The 27,103-nt window shown below is 52.4% G+C and overlaps 1 protein-coding gene across 1 annotated transcript in view; it reads left to right on the top strand.

Annotated features, from left to right (window-relative positions):
• Positions 1-27,103, top strand: part of PLXNA2 (plexin A2) — a 254,704-nt gene that overhangs the window by 25,518 nt on the left and 202,083 nt on the right. Inside the window, exons 2-3 of the mRNA XM_075529818.1 lie at positions 4,816-6,083; positions 13,400-13,582. Coding sequence (XP_075385933.1) covers positions 4,851-6,083; positions 13,400-13,582 — 1,416 coding nt within the window. The 5' untranslated portion in view covers positions 4,816-4,850. The remainder of the gene's footprint in view (positions 1-4,815; positions 6,084-13,399; positions 13,583-27,103) is intronic.

Raw genomic sequence — 27,103 nt, 5'->3', positions numbered from 1 at the left:
GAGATGTGGTAGGGGGCAAGGGAAAGAGACCAGGCAAGGACAAGAATAGAGACCAGGCAAGCTTGGGCTCTTAAATATGTCTCTCATGGTGTGACTTTGTCAATGGGGTGGAGATGTGAGAGAAAGAAGGAGGCATTCTGATTAAGAGAAAGCTCTATAGGTTGACGTTAGCTAGCAGTAAATTCAGGTAGGAGGCTTCTAATAAAATTGCAAATGGAAAATTCATTCTAAGGCACATCAGATTCTAAGGCAGAACCAGGGTGAGGAGCTGGAAATATCCACAAATAACCTGCTTTTTTTTTAAAGGCTAATATTTCTTGAACACTTAAAATGAACTGGGTGCTGTTATAAGTCATACATATGTATGTGTGTCTACTCATACACACACACACACACATGAATCTGCTTAATCCTCCTCTGATGTAGATATGAGCACTATACCCCACTATAGATGATGAAATAGCATCACTGAATGGCTCTGTCCTCTGACTGAGTTTACACAACCCAAGGGTCTCTTTAAATACAAGCATCTAAGCTCAGAGCTTATACATCACTTAATCATTGCACTACACTGTCTTAGCAGAGGCACAGCAATGGGTGCCCTTCCCCCTGGCCCTAATCATGAACTTGGAAATAAGACTTGATCCTTGCCATCTGGGCCGGAGCAGCTTCTTGGTCACATCAACCTTGGCACTGAAAGCCAGAGTCTGTCAACTTTCCCTGGGAGTCCGTTATCCTTCTGAAAGCCAAACTCCCAAGGTGGAATGTGAGCCTCCCCTGCCACCTCGTTGTCCAGACAGGCACTGCGTGAGCCCCGTGGAATGAATCCGCTTGGCAAGTCCCCAGGATCAGTGTGTCCCAGACTGATTGAGTGGTGAGAGGAAAACACACCAGCTGTGGGAATCTGTTGAGAAAATGCTTGGCCTCTCTAGGTAGGATGAAGGGCTCCTGGCTGTTACCCGAATAAGAAACTTAAAGAGCTACAAGCATCAAGTCTCATGGCATCATTTATTCTGCAAGAAGAAATCTTACACACGGAAGGACTAATTCAAATACCCTTTGTTTAAAGACAGGAGAAGGACACGGCTTCCTTCTCCATTCTTCTCTAGCCTACAGGGACAATAACTATAATTCAGAATGGACTCAATGGCAGTGAGTTGGTTTTTTTTTGCCGCGTTTTAAGATAAAAATACAGGTTTAGGAAACGATTAGACCGACTTAGGTCCAGTGGGCCTCTATCTGAGTGATATAGATAGAATTTGAACCCAGGACTATGAAATCCCCTATGGCCCCCTACATTCCTGCCAACAGACCCTCTTTCCCCTTAACTATCTGTACCAGCTTCTCAAGACTGATGCAACAGTAATCTACAGATGTAGTGGCTTAAAGCAAGGGGGATTTATTCCCTTGAAGTTTGGGAAGCCAGAAATCCCAAAGCAAGGTGCTGGCAGGCTTAGCTACTTCCATTCTCTGAGGGAGAGGCTATTCCATGCCCATCTCCTAGTTGTCTCAAAAGCTCACTGCCATGGAGTTGATGCCAACTCATAACAACCCTATAGGACAGAGTAGAATGGGTCCTGTGGGTTTCTGAGGCTGTAACTCCTATGGAAGTAGGAAGCCTGGTATTTCTCTAAAGTGGTAGCTGAGTTTCAGCTCCAACTATGCAGGTAGTGTAGCCACTACATCAACAGAGCTGTTGCTGTTAACCCTTGACATCCCTTGGCTAATAGACACACCATTCTCATCTCTCCTTCCATCATCATGTGGAAGTATTTCTGTTTTGTTGGAACACTGTGTCCAAATTTTCCTCTTCTATAGGGACCCTCCTAGTCCACAGAAGTCTTGATCTTAATCTGACTACCCGCAAAGATCCTATTTCCAATCAAGGTCACATTCACAGGGCTTAGAACCTGAACATGCCTTTTGGGTGGGGAGGGCAACATAGCTCATAAGGCTGCGTGATGCTCAGGGACCCTATCCTTCCCGAGACTCTGCAGTTTGCAGAGTGCTGTATGGGAAGGTTTGCAATGACAGTACAGAACAACTCACCCCTGGAGGACTTAATGCTTGGACCGCCTCCTTTCTGGGCACATGCTTACCAGAAGGAGCCCCTTCACTGGGCCAGGTGGGCTCCACATCCCAGGTCTGCCTGCCATATCCATTCCCATGGAGGAAGAAACCCAGAAAAGCCAAGTCAGGAACTCTGATGGGATTCTCAAAGTGGGGAGGTTTCCCGTGATACCACGGCAACCCTCGCACATTGATACCACTGTTCCCTAGGTGCCAGGGGCCCTGCTAAGAGGCTTCCATGCATGATCTCATTCACTCATGACAACCGGAGAGGCCGGCTCTGTAATTACCCTCATTCTACCAGAAAGGAAAATGAGGCTAGACTTGCCCAAGATCTCAAATGTGCTTCCTAATCCTGCCCAGCAGCAAAAACTACTCACTCTTCAAACTGTACCTTGGGAGGATGCTAGTCAGAGGGTCAGATGTTAACCTCACACCATGCCTGTTAATCTTATCTCTGCTACCAAGACCCCTAAACTCCACCCTTGGGCTGAGCATGTGCTGGCAGGTAGGTGGGGGAAAGGGCAGGATTGTACTAGCTACAAACGCCATGTGATGGGGGGTCTTAGGGAGCACTTTGTAAAATGCAGAACCCCGAGTGCAGAGTGGTGACCGATGTAACCTTTCCTCTCACAGCTCTGTCGTGGGACACACTGATTGTCCCCAGGGGCGGGCATGGTACAAAGGGCCCTTCTCCCCAGACTCTGCTCCTGGTCCATCTGGAGAACCAGGGAGGGAAGGGGGATGGGGAGAGGGGGGGGGTCTGTTATTTCCTCTCCAGAGCGCCTCTTGAGGAATTCACGTCCTGCTCCCGGCCTGAGGGCATAGCTAAAAATAACCGCTGATGTTCAAACCGAAAGCTCCCTCCCTTGGGACTCTGCCGGTGCTCCTTGGCGGAAGAGGTGTGTCTGAGGAGCTGAGGTCAGCTTGGGCCCAGTGCTGCCTTCCTCTTTCCAAGGAAGCCAGGGGCCTCCTGAGTCACCCCGGAACACGGGGGGTGGAGCCTGTTGGAGGACGGGATTCAGGTGGAACCCACCCCCCACTCCCAGGCATCCCCTTGGCTGCCAGACCAAGGAGGCACGGTTGAGGAGGGAGGAGAATTTTTTAAATAAACCAGAGAGAAAGAAAAAGCTGTGGGAGACTCTCAAGGCAGTGCAGCGCCTGGGCTAATTATAACCCAGTCCAGCCAGAAGGTGGGGAGGGCGGCTGGAAGGGGCAGGCCTCCTTCAAGCTGCCTGGGAGCGAATTCTCCAGCCTTCACCAGTGTCTCCATGCCTGCTCGTGCGCCCAGAGTTCGCTCTGGACTCGTCTATGGAGGGTGCCGCCGGACAATCTGTCCAGCTGGAGAAAGGCTTTTTCAGCTAGATGACCCCTGCTGCTGCTGCTGCCCACGCCGCTATGGGAAACACTATGATAGAGACAGGACCAGAGGCCCTCCGGGCGCTGTACTATGATAGAGACAGGACCAGAGGCCCTCCGGGCGCTGTACTATGATAGAGACAGGACCAGAGGCCCTCCGGGCGCTGTACTATGATAGAGACAGGGCAGACCCTCCACCTGCCTCCCCGCTCAGGGGTCTGTAGAAGCTCCCCTCCCGAGTCCAAGCCTGCTTCTCTGGGCAGCTTCCTCAGAACATGGAAGCATGAACAACAGGTCCTGCAGGTGGCAAAGCCTCGGCCCATGAGTGGGGAGAGGGGAAGGAGCCAGACTCCAGCGTGGCGGGGCTGAGTAAGCAATCGTGGGACCCGAGCAGTGGCTGGACCAATACTCCCATTCAGCCCACTTCCTCTTGGTCTCTCAAAATTTCCCCCCACGCGTAGCTCTTGGCCCCGTTGACTGGCACTGGACCCTGCCACTCTGTCCAGGTGATCAGGAGCCCGGCTCCCTGTGTGCTTCTGGGCCACGGAAGCTGAGGTTGAAGCTGTGTCCCCAGGGTCTGGCAGCCTGGCTCATTGAGGTGGGCATAGACAGGTGCCCTATGGTCCTAAGAGGGACAGTGCATTGTCTGCCCATCTTGGGGGGGGGGGGGGTGTGCTCTGCAAGCTCCTGAAGGCAGCAAGTGGGACTGCCCTAGTCATTCCTCAGAAGTTTCAACCACCGCAGATCAGGGACTCCTCTCTCTGAAGAGGTGGGTGGGTGGATCATGGCCATCAGCTGCCCCCTAGCTGCTCCCTCCCCACTGCAGACCAAGCCTGAGAAAGTCAGAAACCACACACAGCCTTGTTGGGGAGGGAAGTTTGCAAGAGGAGGGAGGGACTTGTCCTTGTGATAGCAAGCCCTGGGGGTAGCTGGGTCAGAGTGCCTGGGGGCTGCCTTTCTAACAAGCCATTCAAAACCAGCAGCGATTTCCACTCTGCTGGGATTCCCCCGGACTGGAGGATTGTGTGGGCAAGCTCTGGCTTTGGTCCTGTCACCAGGCTGGAAACGCCGGGTGAACTTACGACATCCTCTAAGCTCTCCGGGAGATGAAAACCATGTCTTCAGAGGACAGAAATAGAGATGCTTCATAAAGTTTAAAAAAAGATGTATTTTATGGCATAAAGGCTGGAGACCAAAATAGATAATAGGATTCCCTGAGCATCCCTAAGAGGGAGAAAGTGTGTTTAAAATAGCAACACCGAGACACTGGAGGGGGAGATCCACAGAGCTAGTTGGAATGGGGATCCAGGGGTCAGACTATCCTTTTCCCTCCTCCGATACCAGAACGGGGTTTCCCCTCTGACCACCCTGCCTTGTCTTTTACAGAACCATGTGAGGACCCGCCCGGACAGCGGACTTAGATGAGAGCTCAGAGGACCAGTCTACTCATCCTCGCCCCTCTCAGAATGGAACAGAGGAGGCCCTGGCCACGGGCCCCCGACGTTCACCGCTCTTCAGTGGTCTTGCTTTCCATGATCTGGGTGCTGCTGGCCCCCCCGGCAGCTGGCATGCCTCAATTCAGCACCTTCCGCTCTGAGAACCGCGACTGGACCTTCAACCACTTGACCGTCCACCGGGGCACGGGGGCCGTGTACGTGGGGGCCATCAACAGGGTGTACAAGCTGACGGGCAACCTGACCATCCAGGTGGCCCACAAGACAGGGCCGGAGGAGGACAACAAGTCTTGCTACCCGCCACTCATCGTGCAGCCGTGCAGCGAGGTGCTCACGCTGACCAACAACGTCAACAAGCTGCTGCTCATCGACTACTCCGAGAACCGCCTGCTGGCCTGCGGGAGCCTCTACCAGGGCGTTTGCAAGCTGCTGCGGCTGGACGACCTCTTCATCCTGGTGGAGCCGTCCCACAAGAAGGAGCACTACCTGTCTAGCGTCAACAAGACGGGCACCATGTACGGCGTGATCGTGCGCTCCCAGGGGGAGGACGGCAAGCTCTTCATTGGCACTGCCGTGGACGGAAAGCAGGACTACTTCCCAACCCTGTCCAGCCGGAAGCTGCCTCGGGACCCCGAGTCCTCCGCCATGCTCGACTACGAGCTGCACAGCGATTTCGTCTCCTCCCTTATCAAGATCCCCTCGGACACCCTGGCCCTGGTCTCCCACTTCGACATCTTCTACATCTACGGCTTTGCCAGTGGGAACTTCGTCTACTTCCTCACTGTCCAGCCCGAGACCCCCGAGGGCATGGCCATCAACTCAGCCGGGGACCTCTTCTACACCTCGCGCATCGTGCGCCTCTGCAAGGACGACCCCAAGTTCCACTCGTACGTGTCCCTGCCGTTCGGCTGCACGCGGGCCGGCGTGGAGTATCGTCTCCTGCAGGCCGCTTACCTCGCCAAGCCCGGGGACTCGCTGGCGCGGGCTTTCAACCTCAGCGCACAGGACGACGTGCTTTTCGCCATCTTCTCCAAAGGGCAGAAGCAGTATCACCACCCGCCCGACGACTCTGCCCTCTGTGCCTTCCCCATCCGAGCCATCAACCAGCAGATCAAGGATCGGCTTCAGTCCTGCTACCAGGGCGAGGGCAACCTAGAGCTCAACTGGCTGCTGGGGAAGGATGTGCAGTGCACCAAGGCGGTAAGGGGTGCTCGGCTTCCTCTGCTCTTGGGCTGCGGTCCAGGATCAGCCTTCCTGTCCATGCCTCTGCCCACCCGGTTCCCAGGCTTCTAAGATGTCCAGGTGCATGTTGCCAGTGAGCTAAGTATTAGACCAGACACTCACACGGTCAGACCGTTGTCTGCCCATTGGCCAACGGGTATCTTTAACCTACACACCTACATACAGGTACAAAAACATAAAAACTCCCTGCCATCGAGTTGATACCAACTCATAGTGACCCTATAGGACAGGGTACGACTGTCTTTGTGAGTTCCTGAAACGATAACTCTTTTCCACAGTAGAAAGTCTCATTTTTCTCCCTCGGAGCCGCTGGTGGTTTCGAACTGCCAGTCTGGCAGTTAGCAGCCCAGTGTGTGACCACTGCACTATATAAAATGTCCACGCTGAGCCAGGCACATCCCTAAACACTGCAGACATCAGCAGAGAACCGAACAGAGATCCCCGCCCTCGTGGGGTCATATACTAGTGACAGAAGACAAAGAACGGTACCGAAAACCCATAGTGTATCCGAGGTGATCTTTGCTAGGGGGAAACGGAGCTAGAGCAGGCAAGGATGAGAGGCAGCGGCAAAGGCGGTGACGCGCTGAGAAAGTGGCATCTGGGCCAGGACTTGGAAAGGAAGGGAAGCGAGCCAGCAGGTGCCTGCCGAATGCCAGGGTGAAGCCCTGGAGCCTGGGTGGAGTGCTGGAGGAGGAGCCAGGAGGCCTCTGCAGCTGCCTCAGGGGACCTTCGGGAAAAGGGGAGGAGGCCAGCTCCGGCAGGGGACCAGATCTTGTACTTGCAGGACATTAGGGGCCACTGTGATGCATAGAGAAGGGAGTGCAAAACTGGGAAAACTCAAACTCACTGCCATGGAGTGGCAACCAATGCACAGAACCCTGTAAGACTGGGGAGACCTGCCCCCGTGAGTTTCTGAGCCTGTAACTGTTAACGGGATTAGAAAGCCCTGTCTTGTCTCCTGCAGAGCAGCTGGTGGTTTCCCATTGCAGACTTTGCGGATCACACCCCATTGTACTAGCACTCAGCCACCAGGGCTTTATGGGGGACTGGGAAGGGAGTTTGCTATGGGAATCGGAAGAAAGGGACAGGAGCCAGACTTGACTAGTAGACTGATAGCCAGAGAAGAAGAATCAGAAAGGTGTGCTGAGAGCCCAGGAGGGAGGAAAAGGCATGCTCAGGATCCAGGCCCGAGGGCTGCGGAGTTCACATTTCCACGGAGCAGTGTTCTCCTGCCAGGGTCTGGATGCCGACATTGAAACGATGACCACCGCCCATCCATCTCTCTGTCCATTGTTGATCCACGATCCATCTGTCATAGACACGTCCATCCACCCTTCCATCAGCCATCCATTCAGGAGCCATCTGTCCATCTACCTCTTCATCCCTCCCTTCCTCTAGCCATCCATCATCCAGCCTTTTCTTCTTTCACCCAGCAAGCAGGGAGTAGAGATCTTCTGAGTACAGGCCCCGAGCAAGGCACTGGAGGTGCAAACATAAAAAAGACATTCCTCTGCTCTCTTGGACGGCGGCGTCTAGCGGGAGAGGGATATCAAAACCATTTTCGGCGTCATTCCATGAGTAAGGGTTTAGGTTGATGAGACGGAGACCAGGGCTCCCACCCTACTCATCTAACTTACCAGCTTCATAGTGTCTTTGGTCCCAACCTTTCAGATCTCTCATCTGAGAAATGGGCATGATCGTGTCTTCCTGGTGGGCACCTCAGATAGAGCAGTCTAGGGAAAGCTTAACACTGCACCATGACTGGCATGTTAGGTTGACAATCATTAGCTAGCTAGCTGTTAGGCAACGTGACAAGTGCTAAAACAGGTTTCTCTACAAAGAGCTGTGGGCTGTGGATCGGCAGTGGGAAAATCTGGTACTGAGGGGCCCATATGGCGGCTTTCTTGGTCCCCCACCCTGAGGCTAATGGGCGCAAAGACCATCTTCCTGCAATGAGAAACCGAGTCTGCCCAGGCTCTGCTGCTGTCTGTGTCACTGATGTCCAGTAGGATAAGGTATCCTGGAAGACTTTGGACTTGACCATCCGACAGATTAGGATGAGAAATCAGTTCCACCACCTATCGAGGAGCCCTGGTGGCACAGTGGTAATGTGCTTGGCTTTGAACTGGAACGTTGATGGTGCGAATCCACCTAGCAGCCTGTGGGAGAAAGACCAGGCAATCCATTCCTATAGAGACAGCAGTTTAGAAAAACCTTGTGGGTATTTCTACTCTGTCTCGTGGGCTCACTAAGAATTGACTTGGATGTGATGGTATCTAACACCAACATAACCGCTTCCCACCTGCGTGACTTTGGGCAAATTAGGTGTAATGGCTTCATCCTTAAAATAGAGATAATAGTACCCTATTTCCATGGTGACCAAGAGGTTCAAATAGAACATTTTATATGAAAAGCTTAGCACAGTGCCTGGCACACCAGAAGAAATCAGTAAATGGCAGCTGTAATTATGAATATACATAAAAATAACGTGTCCTCCCTGGGCCATAATCTTGCCTTTTATAAAACAACGTGTACTAGATAATCTCCAAAGTTCTTCCCAGCACTGGAAGCTGCTGTCAAGGAGGCAAAGGATCAGGAATAGCAGAGGGGCATCGCAAGGGTTAATCACCTTGGGGCCCAGGCTGGTTCCCAGAGCCCAGAGTTGTCGGGAGGAAACTGCTGATTCCTGCTTGCCTCTGAGCCAGAGCGGAGAGGAAGCCAACACCTCTCTCTGCTCCAGTGGCTGTTAGACACAAGCCCGGGCTAGTGACCGAAGGGAGGCCGAGGCAGTGACGTCAGAGGGTGTCGGCAGGTAGTGCCAGGACCTCGGAGAAAAAGATCCCGACCCCACACCCCTTCGGTAGCACACAGGTCCAGCCTTGGCAAAGAGGGCTTCAAGAGTTGAGTTTCATGAAAGATTCTTTACAATCCAAAGGATCCAAGATCTAGGGGTCCCCTCCCCCCAGAGTAACTGGGTAGCCTTAGAGAGGATAAAGAATCAATGAGAAAAGCTAGGGTCCCACGATCTTGCCTTTAGCGTGGCCTCTAGAGTAAGAATTTGCAATGGGGAAGGGGACGTGTGCTCACTCAATAGTAGTTGTGCATTCCAGGCAGTGCTGGGCAGTTTACAGGCTATCTCACTTGGTCTTCACAGCGACCCTATAGAGCAAGGACTACCGTCTCTGCTGTACAGATGGAAATAAACGACCCACCCCAAACTAACTAAATTGCATACATCTATATCAGCCACAAGCAAGAGTAGGAATTTGAGTTCGCGACAGCCCATACAACTTCTAACTCCAACCTCTTTGGGTTAAGTTGGGCTGTTTCTAAGGAAAACATACTCCAAGTGCTCACTATTTGAGGAAACGTAAAGAGAAAGTCCATTGTTTTAATTGTATTTGTTTTTAGAATAGCTGACAATTTAGAGGTGAAAGAAAGGCAGGTCTGCCAATTTCAGGGCCTTGGGCTTAGAGAAACACCATCTCTCTACAGTTGCGGACATTCTGGGGCCAGGAGGGGCGTCACCAGTGAGGTGTTTGCTTCTGGCTTCATTTCTCAGGCTGACTTGGGCTGTGCCTGTGCCGGGGAGGAGCTGAAAAAGGAGCTGAAACCATGGGATCAAAGCCTATTAGAGTCTAAAGGAAGCCTGGTGATTAACTGGTCCAATCATTTCACATCACAAGAACAGGGAGGCTCAGAGAGGGTAAGTGACCATTTTAAGGTCACACAGCTTCATAGTAGAAGACAAGATTCAAATCTGGATCTCATAAGTCTTTTTAAAGATTCCATGCTACCTACAGAGCAGGGGTAAGAGAGAGATTAAAAAGTGACTGACTATCCTAATCAGCCTTTCCAAGGAGCTAGAAATTTCCATCACTGGCTCCACTGTAATGCTGACAAATATCGAACAACTGGCTCACTGCAGGGAAGGAGGTCTATGAAGTAGATTCAGAGCAGTTGCCAATTTCCATGGTGTAACTCTTTCCACCATGGTTGATTCAAGCTTCAATGTGATGTCCCAAAGCAGATCAGTGCATGCCTGCATCCTCTCTTCCTGAGGCGCTTACTCCTTCTCCTTGGTGTGGCTCCAAATATGCAGAGTTCAAGGGTCATCCTCAGCCTTAACAAATAAAATCAGGTCTTTTTCCTAAATATCACACACACACACACACACACACACACACACACACACACACACACACACCATACACCATACTGTTCCTACCAATAGAAGGACCACTCAAAATTCATGCCATAGAGTCAATGCTGACTCATTGCCAACCCATAGAGCTGTCTCGGTGGGTTTCTGAGACTGTAAATCTTTACGGGAGTAGAAAGCCCGGTCTTTCTCCCACAGAGCAGCTGGTGGTTTGGAACCACTGCTGACCTTGCCAATCACAGTCTACCTCGAAAGCTCCAAGGACTCCTAAACTTGACTCTCCATTCACCATGAGAAGTCCTTGTTTAAAAAGTCTCTATACATGTAAACATATTTGTTTATATGCCAGAGCTTACAAAACAATTCTTCCAAGGAAATAAGGTTGTCACCCAGTGATGTGCCAGTGGGTTATTCTCTAGCGAGGGAGAGAGGAAGTCTTCTCCTCACTGCTTCCTACGCTTCACATAGCAGTCTTGTTTCTCTCCTCCGGAATACCTTTCCAGAGCCGGAGAGATCTTGAGGCTCTTTCTGCCACAGCGTCTGTAGCTTTTGCCCCCTGGGTTCCACATGCAATCAATTGAGTGGTTTCAGAGCACCCACCATGGCTCAGCCGAGGCCGGGCACTGTATGGAGAACCTAAACTGGTCAGCGGCCCCTGACCTCAGGAACCGGACAACCTTTAAAAGGCCACCCTCAGTGAGCTCTTCTTGATGGCAGGTGCTGTCAAGTTGTTCTGCTTCTTGGTGACCCTAGAAACAACGGAACCAAACGATGCCCGGCCCTGCCCCATCCCCACAATTATTGCTGTGTTTGAGCCCATTACTGCAGCCCACATGTCAGTCTGTCCCACTGAAGATCTGCCTCCGTTTCACTGACCTTCCACTTTATCAAGCCTGATGTCCTTCTCCAGGAACTGGTCTCTCCTGACAGCATGTCCTAGGGACCCGAGCTGAAACCTCACCACCCTATCTTCTAAGGAACATTCTCAAAGAGACTGGTTTGTGTTTCTGGCACTTCAGGGTCCTTTCAAGACCCTTCGCCAGCACCATAATTCAAAAGTGTCAGTTCTTCTGTGGTTTTCCTTATTCATTGTCTAGCTTTCAGATGCTTACGAGGTGATGGAAAAGACCATCGTTTGGGTCAAGGGCACCTTGATCCTCAACATGACATCTCTGCTCTTTAATACTCTAGAGCAGTGGTTCTCTACCTTCCTCATGCCACCACCCTTTCACACAGTTCCTCATGTGGTAGTGACCCTCCCCCAACCATAAAATCATTTTTGTTGTTACTTCATCACTGTAATTTTGCCACTGTTATGAATCGGGCGACCCCTGTGAAAGGGTGGTTTGAACCCCCAAAGGGGTCGTGACCCACAGGTTGAGAACCACTAATCTACATAACTCTTGAGACCTTAGAAGTCATCAATTTAGCATCTCCTTCACTGCATGCAAATGGGTAACAGGATCAGCTGCTAACCTAAAAGTCCTAGGCTCTAGTCCAACCAGAGGCATCTTGGAAGAAAGGCCTGGCGATCTATTTCAGCCAACTCGGCCATCGAGAGCCGAATGGTGGCCAGCTCTGCTCTGACACACATGGGGTCTCCTTGTGTTGGGGTAGATCCAACAGCCACAGGTTGTTTTGATTGTTGTTGTGTCGCAGCCTGCAGAGAGGAAGCTACTCAGCCAGTTAACAGTGGGCTGGAGCCCAGAACCCAGGTCCCCCTGCTTCTTGTCCAACAGTTTTCCCCACGTGCTCATTTCAGAGGTTCCCCACCTCTCCTGACAGACACTGTTAATGCAGTTCACCCCACTCCCCGCCCACAAGAGGCTGCCAACAGGGAGAGCATCTTCTCAGAGCTTCTTTTCATTAGATTTACACAAACATGGTGGGAGGCGGGGACATCCGGCCATGGGCATAGTCACACCATGTGTTAGCCTCTCCTTCAGCCTCTTCACCAACTCTCCAGGAAGCTGGTGCTGACCAGTCTCATTACCAGTGAAGAAAGGGATCTTACGTAGAATAAGTGCATTTTTCCAGAGCACAGGGCACTGTTCAATATGATAATTTAATTCCTAGAATGTTTTTCTGATCTATTCTAACACACCTACGAGGGGCCTTCAAAAAGTTAGTGGAAGAAATGGAAAGAAACGCCTGTGGCAGTTTCCCTCCTGGGGAAAAATGGAAGGCAGCCTTCCTGGAAGCTCCCCGGTAGGGGCTAGTGCCATTGTGGCTGAGCTCTGACTCGCGGTGACCCCGTCTGTGTCGGAGCAGCAGGATCCTCCCTACGGTTGTCAATGGCTGGTTTGCGGGAAGTAGACCTTCCAGCATTCTTCCCAAGTGCCCCTGGGTAGACTTGAACCACCCACCTTCCGGATAGCAGCTGAATGTGTTAACTTTGTGTACCACCCAGGAACTTCATGATCAACATAACCCAGAAAACAAAACCCAAGCCAACTCACTTCCAGTCTTGTCTATTCCCACTCCCAGCGACCCTGTAAGGGCAGAGCAACGCTGCCTCTCTAGGTTTTCTGAGACCTTATGTCTTTACGAGGGCAGACACCCTCGTCTTCATGCCGTGAAGTGGCTGGTGGGTTCAAACCACTGACCTTGGGGTTAGATGTGGCAAATAACTAAATGGGTTACAATTCCTTTTGCTCCTTGAGAGACCAGGCAGCCCAAGGAACAAACAAGAAAGCTTCTCCAGGCTGATAGATATCATCTACGCTGTTGCCTCTGGCCGGGTGTTCACTGAAGGGCTTCTGGTCTGACATAGATTGGATGACCTGGTCCGAAGGGACGCTGCACTAATCAGGAGGCCTATTCCTCCAATGGGCTTTGCACAGTGCCCCCGAATCTCTTCCCACAAAGTTGAGGAGTAAGGTGCGGGGCAGAAATGGCCAATGCTTTCTCTAGGTCCACGAGAGCCCACATGGAGCCAGCTTTGTGGGTTAGTGAGAAGGTGTTGTTGCCAGCATGTGCCAGGCCACTGGACCTCAGGGCTGGACATCTCTGAGGCCGATGCCTGAGGGCTGGCCATGCGGGGTGGGGTGGTATCGGGTGACTCAGTCATGCCTCCACTCCTATTTACTTCAAGTTCCTCTCCTTCCCCCAGCCTGTCCCCATCGACGACAACTTCTGTGGACTGGACATCAACCAGCCACTGGGTGGCTCAACTCCAGTGGAGGGCCTGACCCTGTACACCACCAGCCGGGACCGCATGACCTCCGTGGTCTCTTATGTCTACAATGGCTTCAGCGTGGTCTTTGTGGGGACGAAGAGCGGCAAGTTGAAGAAGGTAAGAGACTGAGCTCACACGCATGAGGCTGGCTGGCCAGCTCGTCGGCCAAGACTTCCTTCTGGGAGGTCACTGTTGAAGGAGATGGACTACTGGCAATTCTAGGCTCTTATTGTTCCCAAGAGGGTGGCGGTGGGAATGAGTTAAGTGTCGCAGGACGAGGCTGGTTTTGTGGATGGCATTGCGGATGCTTTCCTAACCGCTCCTCGCAGCCATGCGCCCGTGGGGGTCTGGAAAGCACAGACATAGCTCGTTACTGCGCAGACGTCGGGGCATGCGGAAGGTGTGTCTGCCCTGCGGGAGGGGCATCGCTCATCATTTCCCCTTGAATCACATAGGACTGATGTGTTCCCATGATCTGTGTTATGGATCAAAATCCCTCCCCTGCCTGTACAGGTCACAAGACATTTCTGGTTGAGAGAACATGGTTGAAGCACATTCTGGACCCCGATTCTAAGATCCAGGGGCAAATGGTAGTACCAAGGGACCAACCTCCAGGCTCCTGTGTGGCGACACGCAAGACTCTTCCCTTCTCCCAGCCCCAGATGGGCCTGAGCTCCAAGCAGGAAGTCAGTCACAGCCCCATGCCTTCCCCTGGCTTTCTAGGGCTGGCAGAACGGAGGGGCCTCGTGTGTGGCAGGCGAAAGCCAGCAGCTTGTACCTGCTTGTCTAGTGCTTAGGGTGGGAGGAGAGGGAGCACAGTCTGGTTCATTATGTGGGATTACAGCAGCCAAGTTCTTTCCGGTCCCAGCTAATCCCCTTTCCCAAGCTTACCCCCCTGCCACCTCTCCTCAGTCCTGCCACCTGTGGATGGAGGCACATGGAAGGGGGGAGGTGGGGTGGGGGGCCTTCTTGCACCCATGCTTTGATGTTGACATCCCCCCAGGACTCCCTCCTGCTAATCCATTTAGAGCCAGGCTGGGTGGGTGGGGAGTTGTTTGGGACTGTGTGGAAGGAGGTGGGAAGGGCTGTCTCTTGGGGAGGAGCTGCCACCGTGGCCTGCTTGTTCAGAGTGACTGCCAGGGCAGGTAGAGAAAAAGGCTCTGCTCCTCTGTGCATGTGCCACCCCACCCCCAGGCCTTTCCTGGGCTCCTGGCACCAGAGCCCTTTAACCCTTTCCTGGCTCAGTAAGAGGTTCCTCCATGGTCCCCACTATGCCTTGTGTCCTGTGTGGGTCTGAGGACACATGCAGGCGAGGATAAGTATGGTTCTTGAGTTGGTTTTCCCAAAGTTGGAAGGAAATGAGATTCTGTAAGAGGGATATGAAAATTGCACACTCAGCTCAGAGCCCTGGGCTGGTACTTCTCTAGGCCTTCACCTAGGACCCTGCTGATTGCACCTGGCAGAGGGGCTTTGGACCAAAGGGTCTGGTGGCGTATACATCCAGTCTGAGGCTCCTCTGTCAACCCAGGTGCCCTGGAGTAGTCTAGACATCTGCCCGGAGGGGCTCTTCTTACCAGGTGATCTGCTCACAGAGACCACTTTCTTCCATGACCCAGCTAGCCTGGGGCTCCACCTCGCCCCCCTTTTGTCTTCCACCCACCTTGAATCTCTGCTCTGGAAAATCTGTATGCCTGTTTGTCTCCTTCCTTTTCTTGAAAGTTCTTTCCTAGGTGAGAACCATACTGAGTCATACTCGTATAGTCTCTCTCTCTCTCTCTCCCTCTCTCCCTCCCTCCCTCCCTCCCTCTCCTCTCAAGTGCTCACATGTAGTCAGTACCCATCACTGCTTTGCAAAACAGACGCATTGTTGAATAAGGAACTTCTAAGAGTAAGCGGCTCAGTGCCCTCCTTGGGCTGCAGGGAAACTGAGACCCAGAGAAGAGACGTGACTCAGCCCAGCACAGAGACCCAGGACAAGTCGCTTCTTGCCCTGACACCCAATCTGGCACTCTTTTCACTTAACATGGTGACGGTGGAGACCAGGGAGGGGGCTTGAGGGTGCTGGCCGGGCCCAGGCTTGCTGCAGAGTTCAGCCAGAGGCTGGGGCCTCCACTCCCTTCAGCCCTAGGCTGGGGTGAAGCAGTCACTCACGTGTGCTGCCTGACTGACTGAGGAATGAGCAAAGGCGCGAAATAGCTTGCCAGACGCACGGAGACACATGTGTACTCTTTCCCATGCCTCTGTGCATCTTGTGCAACGCTCAGGGGGCTGCTGGGGACAGCTTCTCAGGCCACGCAGCCAAGTTGCCCAAGTTTTCTGGCCATACGGGGGCCCTGGTGGACAAGTTGCTATGGGGGCAAGTCAGCAGGTTCAAGGGCAAGGCTAGAGGCGTGGCTGCCTGTGGCTTGTTCCAACCTGCATATTGGCTGCTCTGCTTTGCTTCTCACTTGGCCCTTTGACTGTTGGGATGAGCTCATCACACCCCTCCTTTCTCCTCTGCCCAGCTCACCCTGCCTTCCCACCCACACTCCTCTCTGGGTGCCTCTTGCTCATTGCCTGGCTCCTGCTGGCTGCCCCTTTATCCCATGCTCACCCCCAGAGACACAGCCTAAGAGGAATTCATGGAATGTCCCCAGGAAACCCAACCATGGTCCAAGCCCCATAGATCTTTCAACACAGGAAGGAACATTTTTAAAAAATAGCCAAGAGTTTGGAGAGGCAAGGAGGGAATCAGCTGCGTCAGAGCGACTCACTTCTCCCCTGGTGGGGGTGTCCGTCAGTCTGTCCAGCCCTCTACCGCAGCAGTCCTTGGGAACAGGATGTCCGTGGTCAGGAAGTTTAGAGGAAGCAGAAACAAGCCAGAGGAGCATGACTACAGGGGCTGCTCCGTGCTGCGTCACGTCACATACTCACACATACCTCGCTCTCCTCAAAAGCATCACAGGGCACACCCAGCCACCTGAAGCCCTGGGCCACAGAGGAAATAAGTAAGATAGGAACAAGAGCTCCAAACCAAGATGGGAAACCCTTACACGGGCTTTAGGGGCCAGGTGTTATAGGTGAGAAGACGGGCAAGCCAAGGTTCCCTGGTGGGTGGAACAATGCAAGTAAAACCAAGAGCTTGGTGTATCTAGTGTGTCAGTCTGGAAGGTTTGCATGAGGAAGAAGATTCCCCGGGCTGCTGAAGGGATGGATGGGACAGCTGACGTAATGAGTTTGGGGTAGGGGAGAGAAGGGCATTCTAGATCTTGCATGCCACAGACACATGTCTGGAGTGTCCAGGAGGGGACTCTTAAGAAACTTTGGTAGCAGCTCAAAGGCAAAGGGTCTTGGGAGTTGAGCCCACTATAGGCTCAACAGAAGCCAACTGTGCGAGAGAGCTTCAGCAAAGGGTCTGAGTCTTCCCCAAACTAGCAGCAGCGGCTCCACATTCCGTGAGGGAGGAGAGTGTTGTGAGAGCTCCTTAACAAACGGCAGCATGCACAGCGGATGACCAAGAGCTTGAAGGAGGTGGGAATCCGCCAGTATTCCTAAAAGGATGATGGCCCAAGGGAAAAAGAGGGGGTGGGGGAGAAAAAAAGTGGTTCTTTTCTGACAGTATGATTTAGTGAGCATTTATTATGTGATAAGGAGGCCTGGTGATGTAATGGTTACACATTGGGCTGCTAAGGCCAGCAATTCTAAACTAACAGCTGTTCCACAAGAGAAAGATGGGGCTTTCTACTCCCGTAAAGTGTTGCAGTCTTGGGAACTAATAGGGACAGTTCTACCCTGGTCTATAGGGTCATGGGTTGGTATGGGCTTAATGACAGTGCGTTTGGTTTTGGTTTGGTATGATGGGCTGTTATAAGAACTTCAGGTCTCACTCATTCTATATAACTCTATGAGGTAGGTGCTATTATCCTCTCCGTTATACAGACGAGGAAATGGAGGCCAAGAAAACAAGGACACTTGTCTAAGACCAGACAGCAAGTAAGTGGTGGAGATAGGATTTGAACCTAGGCTGTGTGATTTCACAGCCTAGTTTCACAATCACCTAGTGTATAAGATGAATTAGACTTGTTTTATGTGACCCCAGAGGGCAGAATATGGCCAATAAGTGGAAGTTATAGTAAAGCACATTTGCCCTTAATATATAAAAAGGGCATGTCTAACACCCACACTGTTCCATAATACAATTAGTTGATTTGAGAGGGGCTTAGCTCCCAGTCAGTGGAAATATCCAAGCAGAGATGGGAGGATGATCCGCCAGGGATGCTGTCGAGAGGACCGATCCCTATACTGAACCAGATGAACTCTGCGGTCTTTCTTCCCCTTTTTAAGCAGGAGGGTTAGCCCTTCCATAGGAGAGAGCAGGGCACACTGTGGCAGAGAGAGAAGCCAAGTGAGGAAGGTCAAGGGGCCCAGATATGGACTTTGAAATTAAAGCTGGGGGGAAGCCTGCCGTCCGAGTACAGAAAGCCCTTAGGATCAGGTAGGAGGTGCTTGGCCCAGACAGGGGAAAGCCTGGTCAAGATGCTGGGGGCAGACTGCCTCGGGGCCCAAAGTAGGATGGGAGAACACAGAGTAGCTGGGGGCCTGGGCATACTCTAGGGTGATGACGTCCCTCCTGGCTAAGATGAGGCCCCACGAATCCAGATAAGCAATTCTGGGAGCCAGCACCAAGCCGAGAGGAAGGGTGGCCCCAGGAACTGGAAACTCATTTGATAAGACCTCCCTAGTTTGCAAAGAGGGAGGAGTCAAGGAGGCCATTCAAGAACAAGTACCAGCACCCAGGCCAGATGGCCCGCGGAGGAGTGGGATATTGCAGGGAGGTGGGAGTGAGGTTCAGGAGAAAGTCCCTCTTCAGGTTCATTCTGTACATTTAGAGTTGCTCAGCCCACAGCCTCATAGTGGTGTCTGGTTCAGCTGCGATCCTGGAGGTCCACAGTTCAAAATCACCAGCCACCCCATGGGAGAAATACAGGGCTTTATGCTCCTGTAATACAGTCTCAGAAACCCATAGGGGCCATTCTACCCTGCCCTATAGGCTCGCTATGAGTCGGCATCGACTTATTTGAAACTCAAAGCCTCAGTCCTGGTTCCATAAGCCTACATGTCTCCTGAAAGAGGGGAGGGGATGAGGGGGGTTCTGCCTCAGCTCCCTAACCCCTTTCCTGGGGGCTTGACACAGCAGCCACAAGTGGTGGCTTTCTGCTTTCTCTTCCTGCTGGAAAGCTTGCACCTGCTGTTTAAGGAGCAGTGGGATGTCCTTCCTGTTGTTACACCCTGCCCCTTCATGCAGTGTGAGAGGCGCCCTCCTCAGACCCCCTCACAGGGGCGTCGACGTCAATCATGTCCGCTAACCGCATGCCCCATGAAAAGCCATGGCTCCAGCCATGTGATCCGTATGGTTTCCACTGGCTGATATTCAAGAGTGAATCCCCAGTGGTTTCTTTCTAGTCTGCCTTCTTCTGGAAACCAAGCTCCAGACTCGCTGCCATGGAGTCGATGCTGACTCAGAGAGACCCTCCACCCCTCCCTGTCCCACCCCAACTGCCCTAGGTTTTCAAGAGTGTCATTGTTGACAGAAGTAGAAAGCCCAGTCATTCCCCCGAGGAGCCACTGGGGGTTTTGAACTGCCCGCCATGTGGATCGCAGCCTAATGTATAACCACAACACCACCGGGGGTCGTCTGAAACCCATTCAGCCTCGCAGCAACATGCAAGCCTCCACTGGTGAAGAGATGACGGCTGACATGAGGTTCGTTGGCTGGAAGCAGCGGCTAATGGGTTTCCCTCTCTTATGAGTCACAGGTCCTGGGAGTCAGGGACCCTTGTGTTTGTATTGATCCCCTCCCCTCCCGAGTGCTGGCTTCCACAGCTATCAGACAGTAGGTGATGATTACATTTCTTCTCAAATCGTTTGGGTGCCTGCTCAATGCCAGACGCCCGTTTGCACTGATTGGAATGGACTCAGGCACCAAGAGTGAGACCTGTTGATGTGACTAATTTGCAGACGAGGTTACAGTGGGCGTGTCAGGTCCATTGGGCGCTGTGGGGGTGTGGGGAAGGAAAGGCTGGAGTGGGCGGCTGGCTGAGGGGACGAGGCATCAAGGAAACAGGGGCTCGGCTGGTGGGCAAAGGAAAAGAGTGTAACTGCGTTTGGAAGAGGGTGAGGTGGTACGCTCAGAAATGCTGACTCAGGTGGAAGAGCGGCAACCTGGACACAATATCTTGGATGTCTCCAGAATAACCAGGCTGCCACCTTGCCTCCTGTGGACCAAACGTAGGCTCCCCTGGAATTGGGAGGGAGGAAAGAAGGTTCTGCCACGCCTTGCTCCCCCTGCAGGCCTTGTGCTCCTTCTAGGACTCCTGGGACATCTTCCTAAATCCACAGACTCTTGGCCTTCAAGCTCAGGGCAGGGCCCTGGTCTCTTTTGGCATCACCTCCGTTCCCATTAGCTAGCAGCAGCTGAAATGCCTGTGGAATTCTTGAAGAAAATTCTTTCTGCCTTTCCCAAAGGGTACATACCAGGTCCCCATTCTCCAGCCCACGGGAAGCTCTGACTTCTCAGCCCGATGCTTCTCTTTGTGATCTCACAAATGATCCCCAGAGTCCCGCCAGGAAAACCACCAGCCTCCTGCAGTAGCAGCTCAGGTGTTGGAAAGCATCCATCCGGAGTTGCAAAGCCCCAGGCTCATTGCTCAGTACTTTGGTAATGCCCTCTATGTGTAAGAAGCCTGCCCAGGGTTCCTCCTCTCCTCCCAGCTACTCCTGCATCGACCCAGCAGGGGGAATCACCCTTGTAGTTCCACCCTATTTTGCAGATGCGGCAAACTGAACCAGCCCAGACAGAGAAAGCATCCCTCCCAGCCTTCTGTGGCCGCCATTGGCAATATTGACCTTGGCTCGGCCACTTCTTCCCCAATGGCCCAGACGTTCCTAACCTGTGACTTGGCTCCTCCATGGGGTGGAGTTGCAGCAGCGGACGGAAGGTCAAGTTGGATGAAAAGCTGAGAAACATGCCTTTCTCTCGGTGCCAACCCCAGCAAACAATAGCCACTCATTCCTCAGAGTGGAAATGATTCACCCCTGTCTCAATGTGATCCCCTTGATTAACTAAACAGCCGGGGCCCCAGGTCCAGTTCTGGGAGACCGAGTGACTCCTGGGACATCTGACCACTGACCTCAGGCACCGGCTAGCTGCCTCTGGCATCTTGGCAATGCTGAGATAGGGGGCTAGAGGGGTGGTGAGGGCAGAAGCCCCTCTCGCCTTGCCCGGAGTCTGCATCTAGGAGGCGGGTCCGTGGCTCGGCGCTCACCACCCCACCACATCCCTAGTAATGAGTTTGGCTGCCTGCCCAGGCTCCCGCCGCCAAACTCGCTGTTTGTTGTGTTGTTTTATAGGCCTCTTGGGTCCCGAGAACTGGTCTTCTGAAAGCTGGGGAAGGCTGCATTTGGTTGGCACAGGGAAGGAGCCATATTGACAGGACCCCCTCTCTCCCTCAGCACATTTTCCTACTTGACCATGACAGGTGTTGAGAGAGGGCGCTGGTTCTATCCAGAGCTGACCTCGGGGCAGACCCCTGGTCTCCCAGGGCCATTCCTCCAGGGGAGAAACTGAAGATTCATTTCCTTTGCACACTTTTTGTGAAACTTCTTAACAGGCTTCCATCTTGGGCAATCCTCCCCCTCCCCACCCCCACCCCCGCCCCTGTACGCCTCACCAAGCTGTGTGTTCGCTGCCTGGCCGTTTCTCAGCCCTGAAATGACCGTGCTGGTAGCTCAGGACTTAATTGAAGAGCAGGTGAAGGAGTCTGTGCTTGGGGAACGGGAAGGGTGGACCTAATGATGCAAATTCATAGGCCACTCGAGATCTACAGCAAAAGAAAAAGGGACGGCACCTGCCTTTGTAGACCATTCAGCCAAGTCTGCCTTCAGACTTTGGGCGGAGACCCATGGTCACCCCATCTGGTCCTCCGCCTTCAGTTAGGGACATATTTGCATCATGAATTGTGTCTGAGTTGATGCGTTCCAGTCCAGAGTCTAACCGCCTAGCGGTGTGACCTCTGAGCTTACTTTCTGCCCTTTATAAAGTGGTGCAAGCACAGTAGCTGCATCATGCCAGTGGACGGAGCGGGTCTCTGGAATTATGCCTTGTTGGACTGATCCTCTGAATGCCTGTGCCGTGGCTGGGACCACCAAGCTCACTGCCATCGAGTCAATGCTGACTCATCGTAGCCTGACAGGACAGGGTAGGACTCGCCCTGTGGGTTTCCGAGTCTGTGACTCTTTACCAGAGTAGAAAGCCTCCTCTTTCTCCTGAGGGGCAACTGCTGGTTTTGAACTGCTGATCTGGGGGCTGGCAGCCCAACTCGTAACTGCCACGCCACCAAGTCTCCCAGACTACACAAAGGAGAACATTTAGTATGTGCAGAAGGCGATAAGTGCTAATAGAGGGAAAACGAGCAAACGGAAAAGAACGGACAGTTCACATCGAGCTGATTATACGCAGCTCGGGCAGACACACACTTCCGTACCCACTGCTCTTGATTCTTCACTGCGGAGCCTCGGGTTGGCGTCTGTGAAATGGGGTGGTCATAACTCGCTTACACATTTGTTGTAAGGACTTGGACGTCATGGTACAAGAAGTACTCGCTAGAGGCCTTGGCACAAAAATGGTGTTCTATCCTTTGAATAACATCTTTTGAGATGGTCCCCAAGTTCTACTCCCTGCTGCCCCACCCCTGCTGGTTCCCCCAGGGTAGTGAAGCTGTCAGATCAGCCACCTCCTCAGTGATCAGTGTGCGAGCTCAGATGGAGGAAGAGTCCACTCTCCTGCCCCAGCCCTGACTCATGGGAAAAAATACTAAGAAAACTGGCCCAGCTGAGCCGAACTAATCTAATCCTGCTGGATTTTGGCATCCAGCTGCATTAGTCACCAGTGAGAGCCTTCCGAGTGCCATATCACCAAACAAGATGTCCTGACCCCTCTTCAGGGTGGGGCTGGGGGAAGCATTGATTCCGCTCTTGCTGCTTTGCACAGTTAACCAAAACAGGGGCCATTGTCTGCCCCGTAGATGCTTGCTCCTGAGCCAGCTCAAAGACACTGGGGCTTCGCAGTTCCGCCTCAGATGAACTGTGTGACTGTAGGGTGGGGTGGGCTCAGTTTCCTCATCTGCAAAGCTGGACCGCTAAAGCCCACCTTGCTAGATTGCTATGCACCTTAGAATTGGAGAAGGGAAAGGACCAGCCAGAGCCTGGCGCTGAGTAGCTGCGTAATGAATGGGAGTCCTGGCTGCCATGGCCACTCTGACTCCAGCTCCGATGGCTAAGTCCGATCCTGTTTCCTGTCACACTTTCCTTCTAAGGAGCAAAAGCCCCCTTTGCTTCTGTCAGTGCATTAGTCCCACATCCTCTCCGGATGAAGAGAAGGGTTAGGATAACCTTCCGGGTTGCAGGTGGGGATACTGAAACCCAGAGATAGCACAGTCAACCAAGGGGAGATGGGGGGATTTGAACCAGTGCAGCTCTGTCCGAGGGGAGATGGGCCCAGCACACACCGAGGTCCCTGTACAACCCATGATGATCAAGCCCCAGACATGTGCCTCCTCCAGCCTCTCTTTCCTTCTTTTCTATGGCCCTTCTCTCCGGGGGAATAAGGAGGTCGGGTGGTGCTATCAGATAGAGGTGTTAATAGCAAGGTCAGTGATTCAAACCCAGCAGCTGCCCCTCAGAAGAGACATGAGGCGCTCTGCTGCCATAGAGATTCACCGGGTCGCTATGAGTCAGAATCGACTGAGTGACAGTGCGTTAGTTTGTTTGTTTGGGCTAGGCACAGGAAAATAAAACATGAAGATACCAAGAATTAGGGAAAGCAGGCTTGAAGCTTGCTCATCCCATCTCATCCTGAGGTTCTACCCTTCTCCTGCTCTCGGACTCCAGGCTGAGGAAGGAATCACACAGCTGGGACTGCTTGGGTTGTCTCCGTCAGTCATCCCTCTCCTCTACTGCATTTGATTTTCTACTTCAAAAGCCCGTGCCACCAGCTGAGTGCCCTCGGGTAGCATCCACGGGCCTTCGTAATGAATCAGGAATGCTCACCTGTTCCTGGTCAGGAGTGAGTGGATGGAAAACAGAGGACCCAGGCCCAGGGAAGCTGTGAAGTTGGGACTCTCCGGAGGAGTTAAGGTACCGGGAGAAGAGGTTTGATCCTTCATCCATCAAGCAGGGTGAGGGAATCTTTCAGAAATGTGTGTTGTGGGTGAAAAGGCCAGAGAAAATTTCAGAAGACTGAGCTAGCCTGCTGCCTTTGAGCGGATGAGCTATAATGGTCCCATTTTATTGATAAAGACGGCAAGACCCAGAAAGGCTAAGTGTGCTGCTCAGAATTACCTGGGTGCTTAACAAGAGGCAAGACTAGACGCTAGCTTGGTAGATACCTGTTTGTAAGCCCTCCTCTCTACGTGACCCGTAAGAAAGCACCTTCTGCACAAATCCCTAACCACACCTCCTCCTCGCCCCAGCAGGCAAGCATTCTCTCAGCAGAACCTGAAACTGGGCTGGCGATTGCCACCCTCGGGTCAAGAGTCCACCTGTGATTTCCCCTCCCAGGCCTGACAGCCTCTCTGAGCCCTCGCTCTGCAGATCTTTGGGAGAACTTATTAGATAGCGCTGGCCAGCAGGGAGGCCAGCTTGGCCACAGAATGCTGCGGGACTAAGCAATTGTGTTGTATCAAGAAAACCCCGACCTGAGACTCCCAGAGCCGGGATGAGAGTCCCTTCCGCCTGGGACTGATTTTGTAGTCTGGTGTACTATATGTGGGGCCCACGGATGTCATGAGCCCAGAGCTCAATGCGTTTCATTTTGCCCTTCAGGTTAAGCCTCGCAGTGCCCAGGCCCCGCAGAGTTAAGTCACTTGCCAGAGTCAAGTTCCTGGGGGGGAGGGGAGGCGTCTGGGGTTTGCAGCCAGCTCTCTCTGACTCCAGACCTTATAGCTTTTTAGCCACTGGCTTTGAATACCATCCGGCTTCTCTAAGATGCCATTGTGACACAGCACCTGCCCTACAGAGAGATGCAGGGGAGGAACAGTGGGAGGGAGCACAGAGATGCTCTGGAAACCTGGAACAAGGCAGCTGTCACCTCGGCACACGCTGCCTTGTGTCACTTGCCTCAGGCTGTCCTCTTGCTCCCCACCCCACTGGTCCCAGACCACAATGGTCAGCCCTTTGTGCCACACACAGTTCCCAGCTGACTCCCCTTTCTCTAGGCATCTTTATTGGCCAGGAGCTTTCTGAAGGGGAGACAAAGGAGTGTTGCTGACATGGCCAAGAGCTGCTGGGTAGAGCGCAGGGCCTGCGCCCATCACCCGTGCATCCCTCAAAGCCCCCGGGCTCTTCTTCAAAGATGCTGTCTGCCATCCTTTGTGTGCCTGTCTTATCCGTTCATAGCTGGCCGGGCAAAGGTTTTGGGACAAGTGGGGGAGGTGGCATGGGGAGGAGAACACTGAGCAATGGAGTCATTTTGATCTGGCGGAATTAGAAGAGACATTATTGCAATAGTTAACCGTGGTCCACTGCAAAGGGTGGGGGTAGGGGTGGGGGTTGGACCCAAATGCTTGTTCTCTGTTTATGGGGCTTATACAGTTCTATCAATATTGATGCTTGATGCCTTTGGTTCTGACACTAATCATTGCTATGAATTAAATTTGCAGCCATATAATTAGGGCTGCTATTAATAGGGCCCTGAGCTAAGCACGGCGAGGTGGCATGTCTTTTTCTTGATAGAAAATGGCATCCTTGGAACTCTGCTAATGGGGCGCACCTGGGATTTGCCAAGAATGATGTGAAAATTATACATTCTATATTTGTCCTGGGCCTTTGCCGAAATGCCGGTGAGCAAAGGTGAGGCTGAAGGGAGGTTCACCCCTGCCCGATGCGGTGGGCGGTAATTAGGAGGCTCTCCTGCTCTGTAGCGAGTTCGGGAAAGGAGACTCCACAGCCGGAAGTGGTGGCTCGTGGTCAAGCCTCAGACGCTCCTAGACGCTCCTTAGTCGGGTGTCCTTCCTCATGTCTAAGACGAACCGGTTGCCCAGGAGCCGACACAGACTCCTGGCCGCGGCCCTTGTGTCCCAGTGGAGTTGGCCCCCATGGGTTTTTCCGTGGTTAACTTTTTGGAAGTAGATTCAAAGGCTTTCCTTCTGGGTTTCCTCTGGTGGGCTTGGCCCTCTGATGAATGTTTTGCCCATAACCTAGTTTATGTATTTTTACCACCAAGGGTGGAAGATGGGGTTTTCTATTTCCCTAAAGTTACAGTCTCAGAAATTCACAAGGGATGTTCTAGCTTGTCAGGGTCACTGTGGTCGCGATGAGTTCACCCAGCGAGTTTTTAAGAGACACCCAGTCTAACTCTACTTAGAGTCAGTAATACTAGTGTCTAAGAAGGAGCCTAGAGATTGGTGATTTCTTCCTTAGACGTCAAGGTAAGTAGGGGCCACCTCATGGGAGAGAAATGTTCCTTTACTCTGAAATGCCTGTGACTAGACCTGTTGAGCCTCGTGTTTTAGGTGTGTGATTGGGCAAGAGTCCCCACCCACAGAGCTCCCTGGGCCCCAGAAACCCATGAACCTCACAGCTGCCCACGGTGGGAAAGGCTGTCTTTCCCCTGTCTTGTGAAGAGGCACTCCCAGGCAGATCTGTAGCTTATTTGACCTGGGGAATCCAGTGTCCCCACCCAGCACTGTGTTATTCTGATCAGGCTCCATGCTCAGCTTTGGACCCTTTCCCTGTGCCAGCCACGCTCAGCCTGAGTAATCGCATATGTCTCCATGCACACAAAGGGCTCAGCCACGTCCAGTCATGGACTGGGGTGAGTCCCCTTTAGCTCTTGGAATCATGAGGTGCACCAGCTGCCATAAAGATACATTAGTCCAAGCTCCTTTGACCTTCACACTGAGGATGATCTTTCCTCTAAATCATCATGCATTCATCTTTTTTTTCTCCTTCTCTATTTTTGAGTCACAGTAAGAGAGTGGTCTTTCAAGTTGGATGGACCTGAGTTCAAGTCCCCTCTGTACTATTTAGTAAGCAAGTGCATGACTTTGGTTAAGTAATTTAAGCTCTCAGAAGCTCAAGTTCTCTTTCCAATAGGAATGATAATATCCTTTTCCTCAGGTTTATGCCGGGCGATTAGGTAAGTATATGAATTGTTTAGCCTCGGCCTTCTATGCCGAAGAAGATCTTATTCTTCTCTCATTTTCCTTTCTTATCTGCCCTGATAATGAGGACTAAAGAGATAGCTCTACTCCCCCGCCCCCTTCTTCCTGACATCATGAGCGTGTCACCTCATTGTCCACCCATTCTCGGCTACAACATGCAGAAGACAAATTCCTGAAAAGCAAGTGGTGAACAGGCACCTGAATTCCAAATGTCTTCCATCTTTGCCTCACCAAACACTAACGGGCTGGGCAGAGGTGTCTTGTCCCATGTGAGGCACCATAGTTTTTGCGCTCTCTCTCTCTTCTCAATTAATCCATGGACTTGGTTGGGTAGAATCGATGGTGTTGAAGACGTAATCTCGAAGAGAAAATCTTTCCCAAGTATAAGCAGAGCTGAGTCTGAGGGTTGAGGTCGGATTCTAGAATAAATCTATTCTCA

Source organism: Tenrec ecaudatus, chromosome 1 (assembly GCF_050624435.1).
Source record: "Tenrec ecaudatus isolate mTenEca1 chromosome 1, mTenEca1.hap1, whole genome shotgun sequence".
Taxonomy (NCBI): Eukaryota; Metazoa; Chordata; class Mammalia; order Afrosoricida; family Tenrecidae; genus Tenrec; species Tenrec ecaudatus.
Note: the sequence above shows the minus strand (reverse complement) of the source record. Positions and strands in the feature narration are given on the sequence as shown.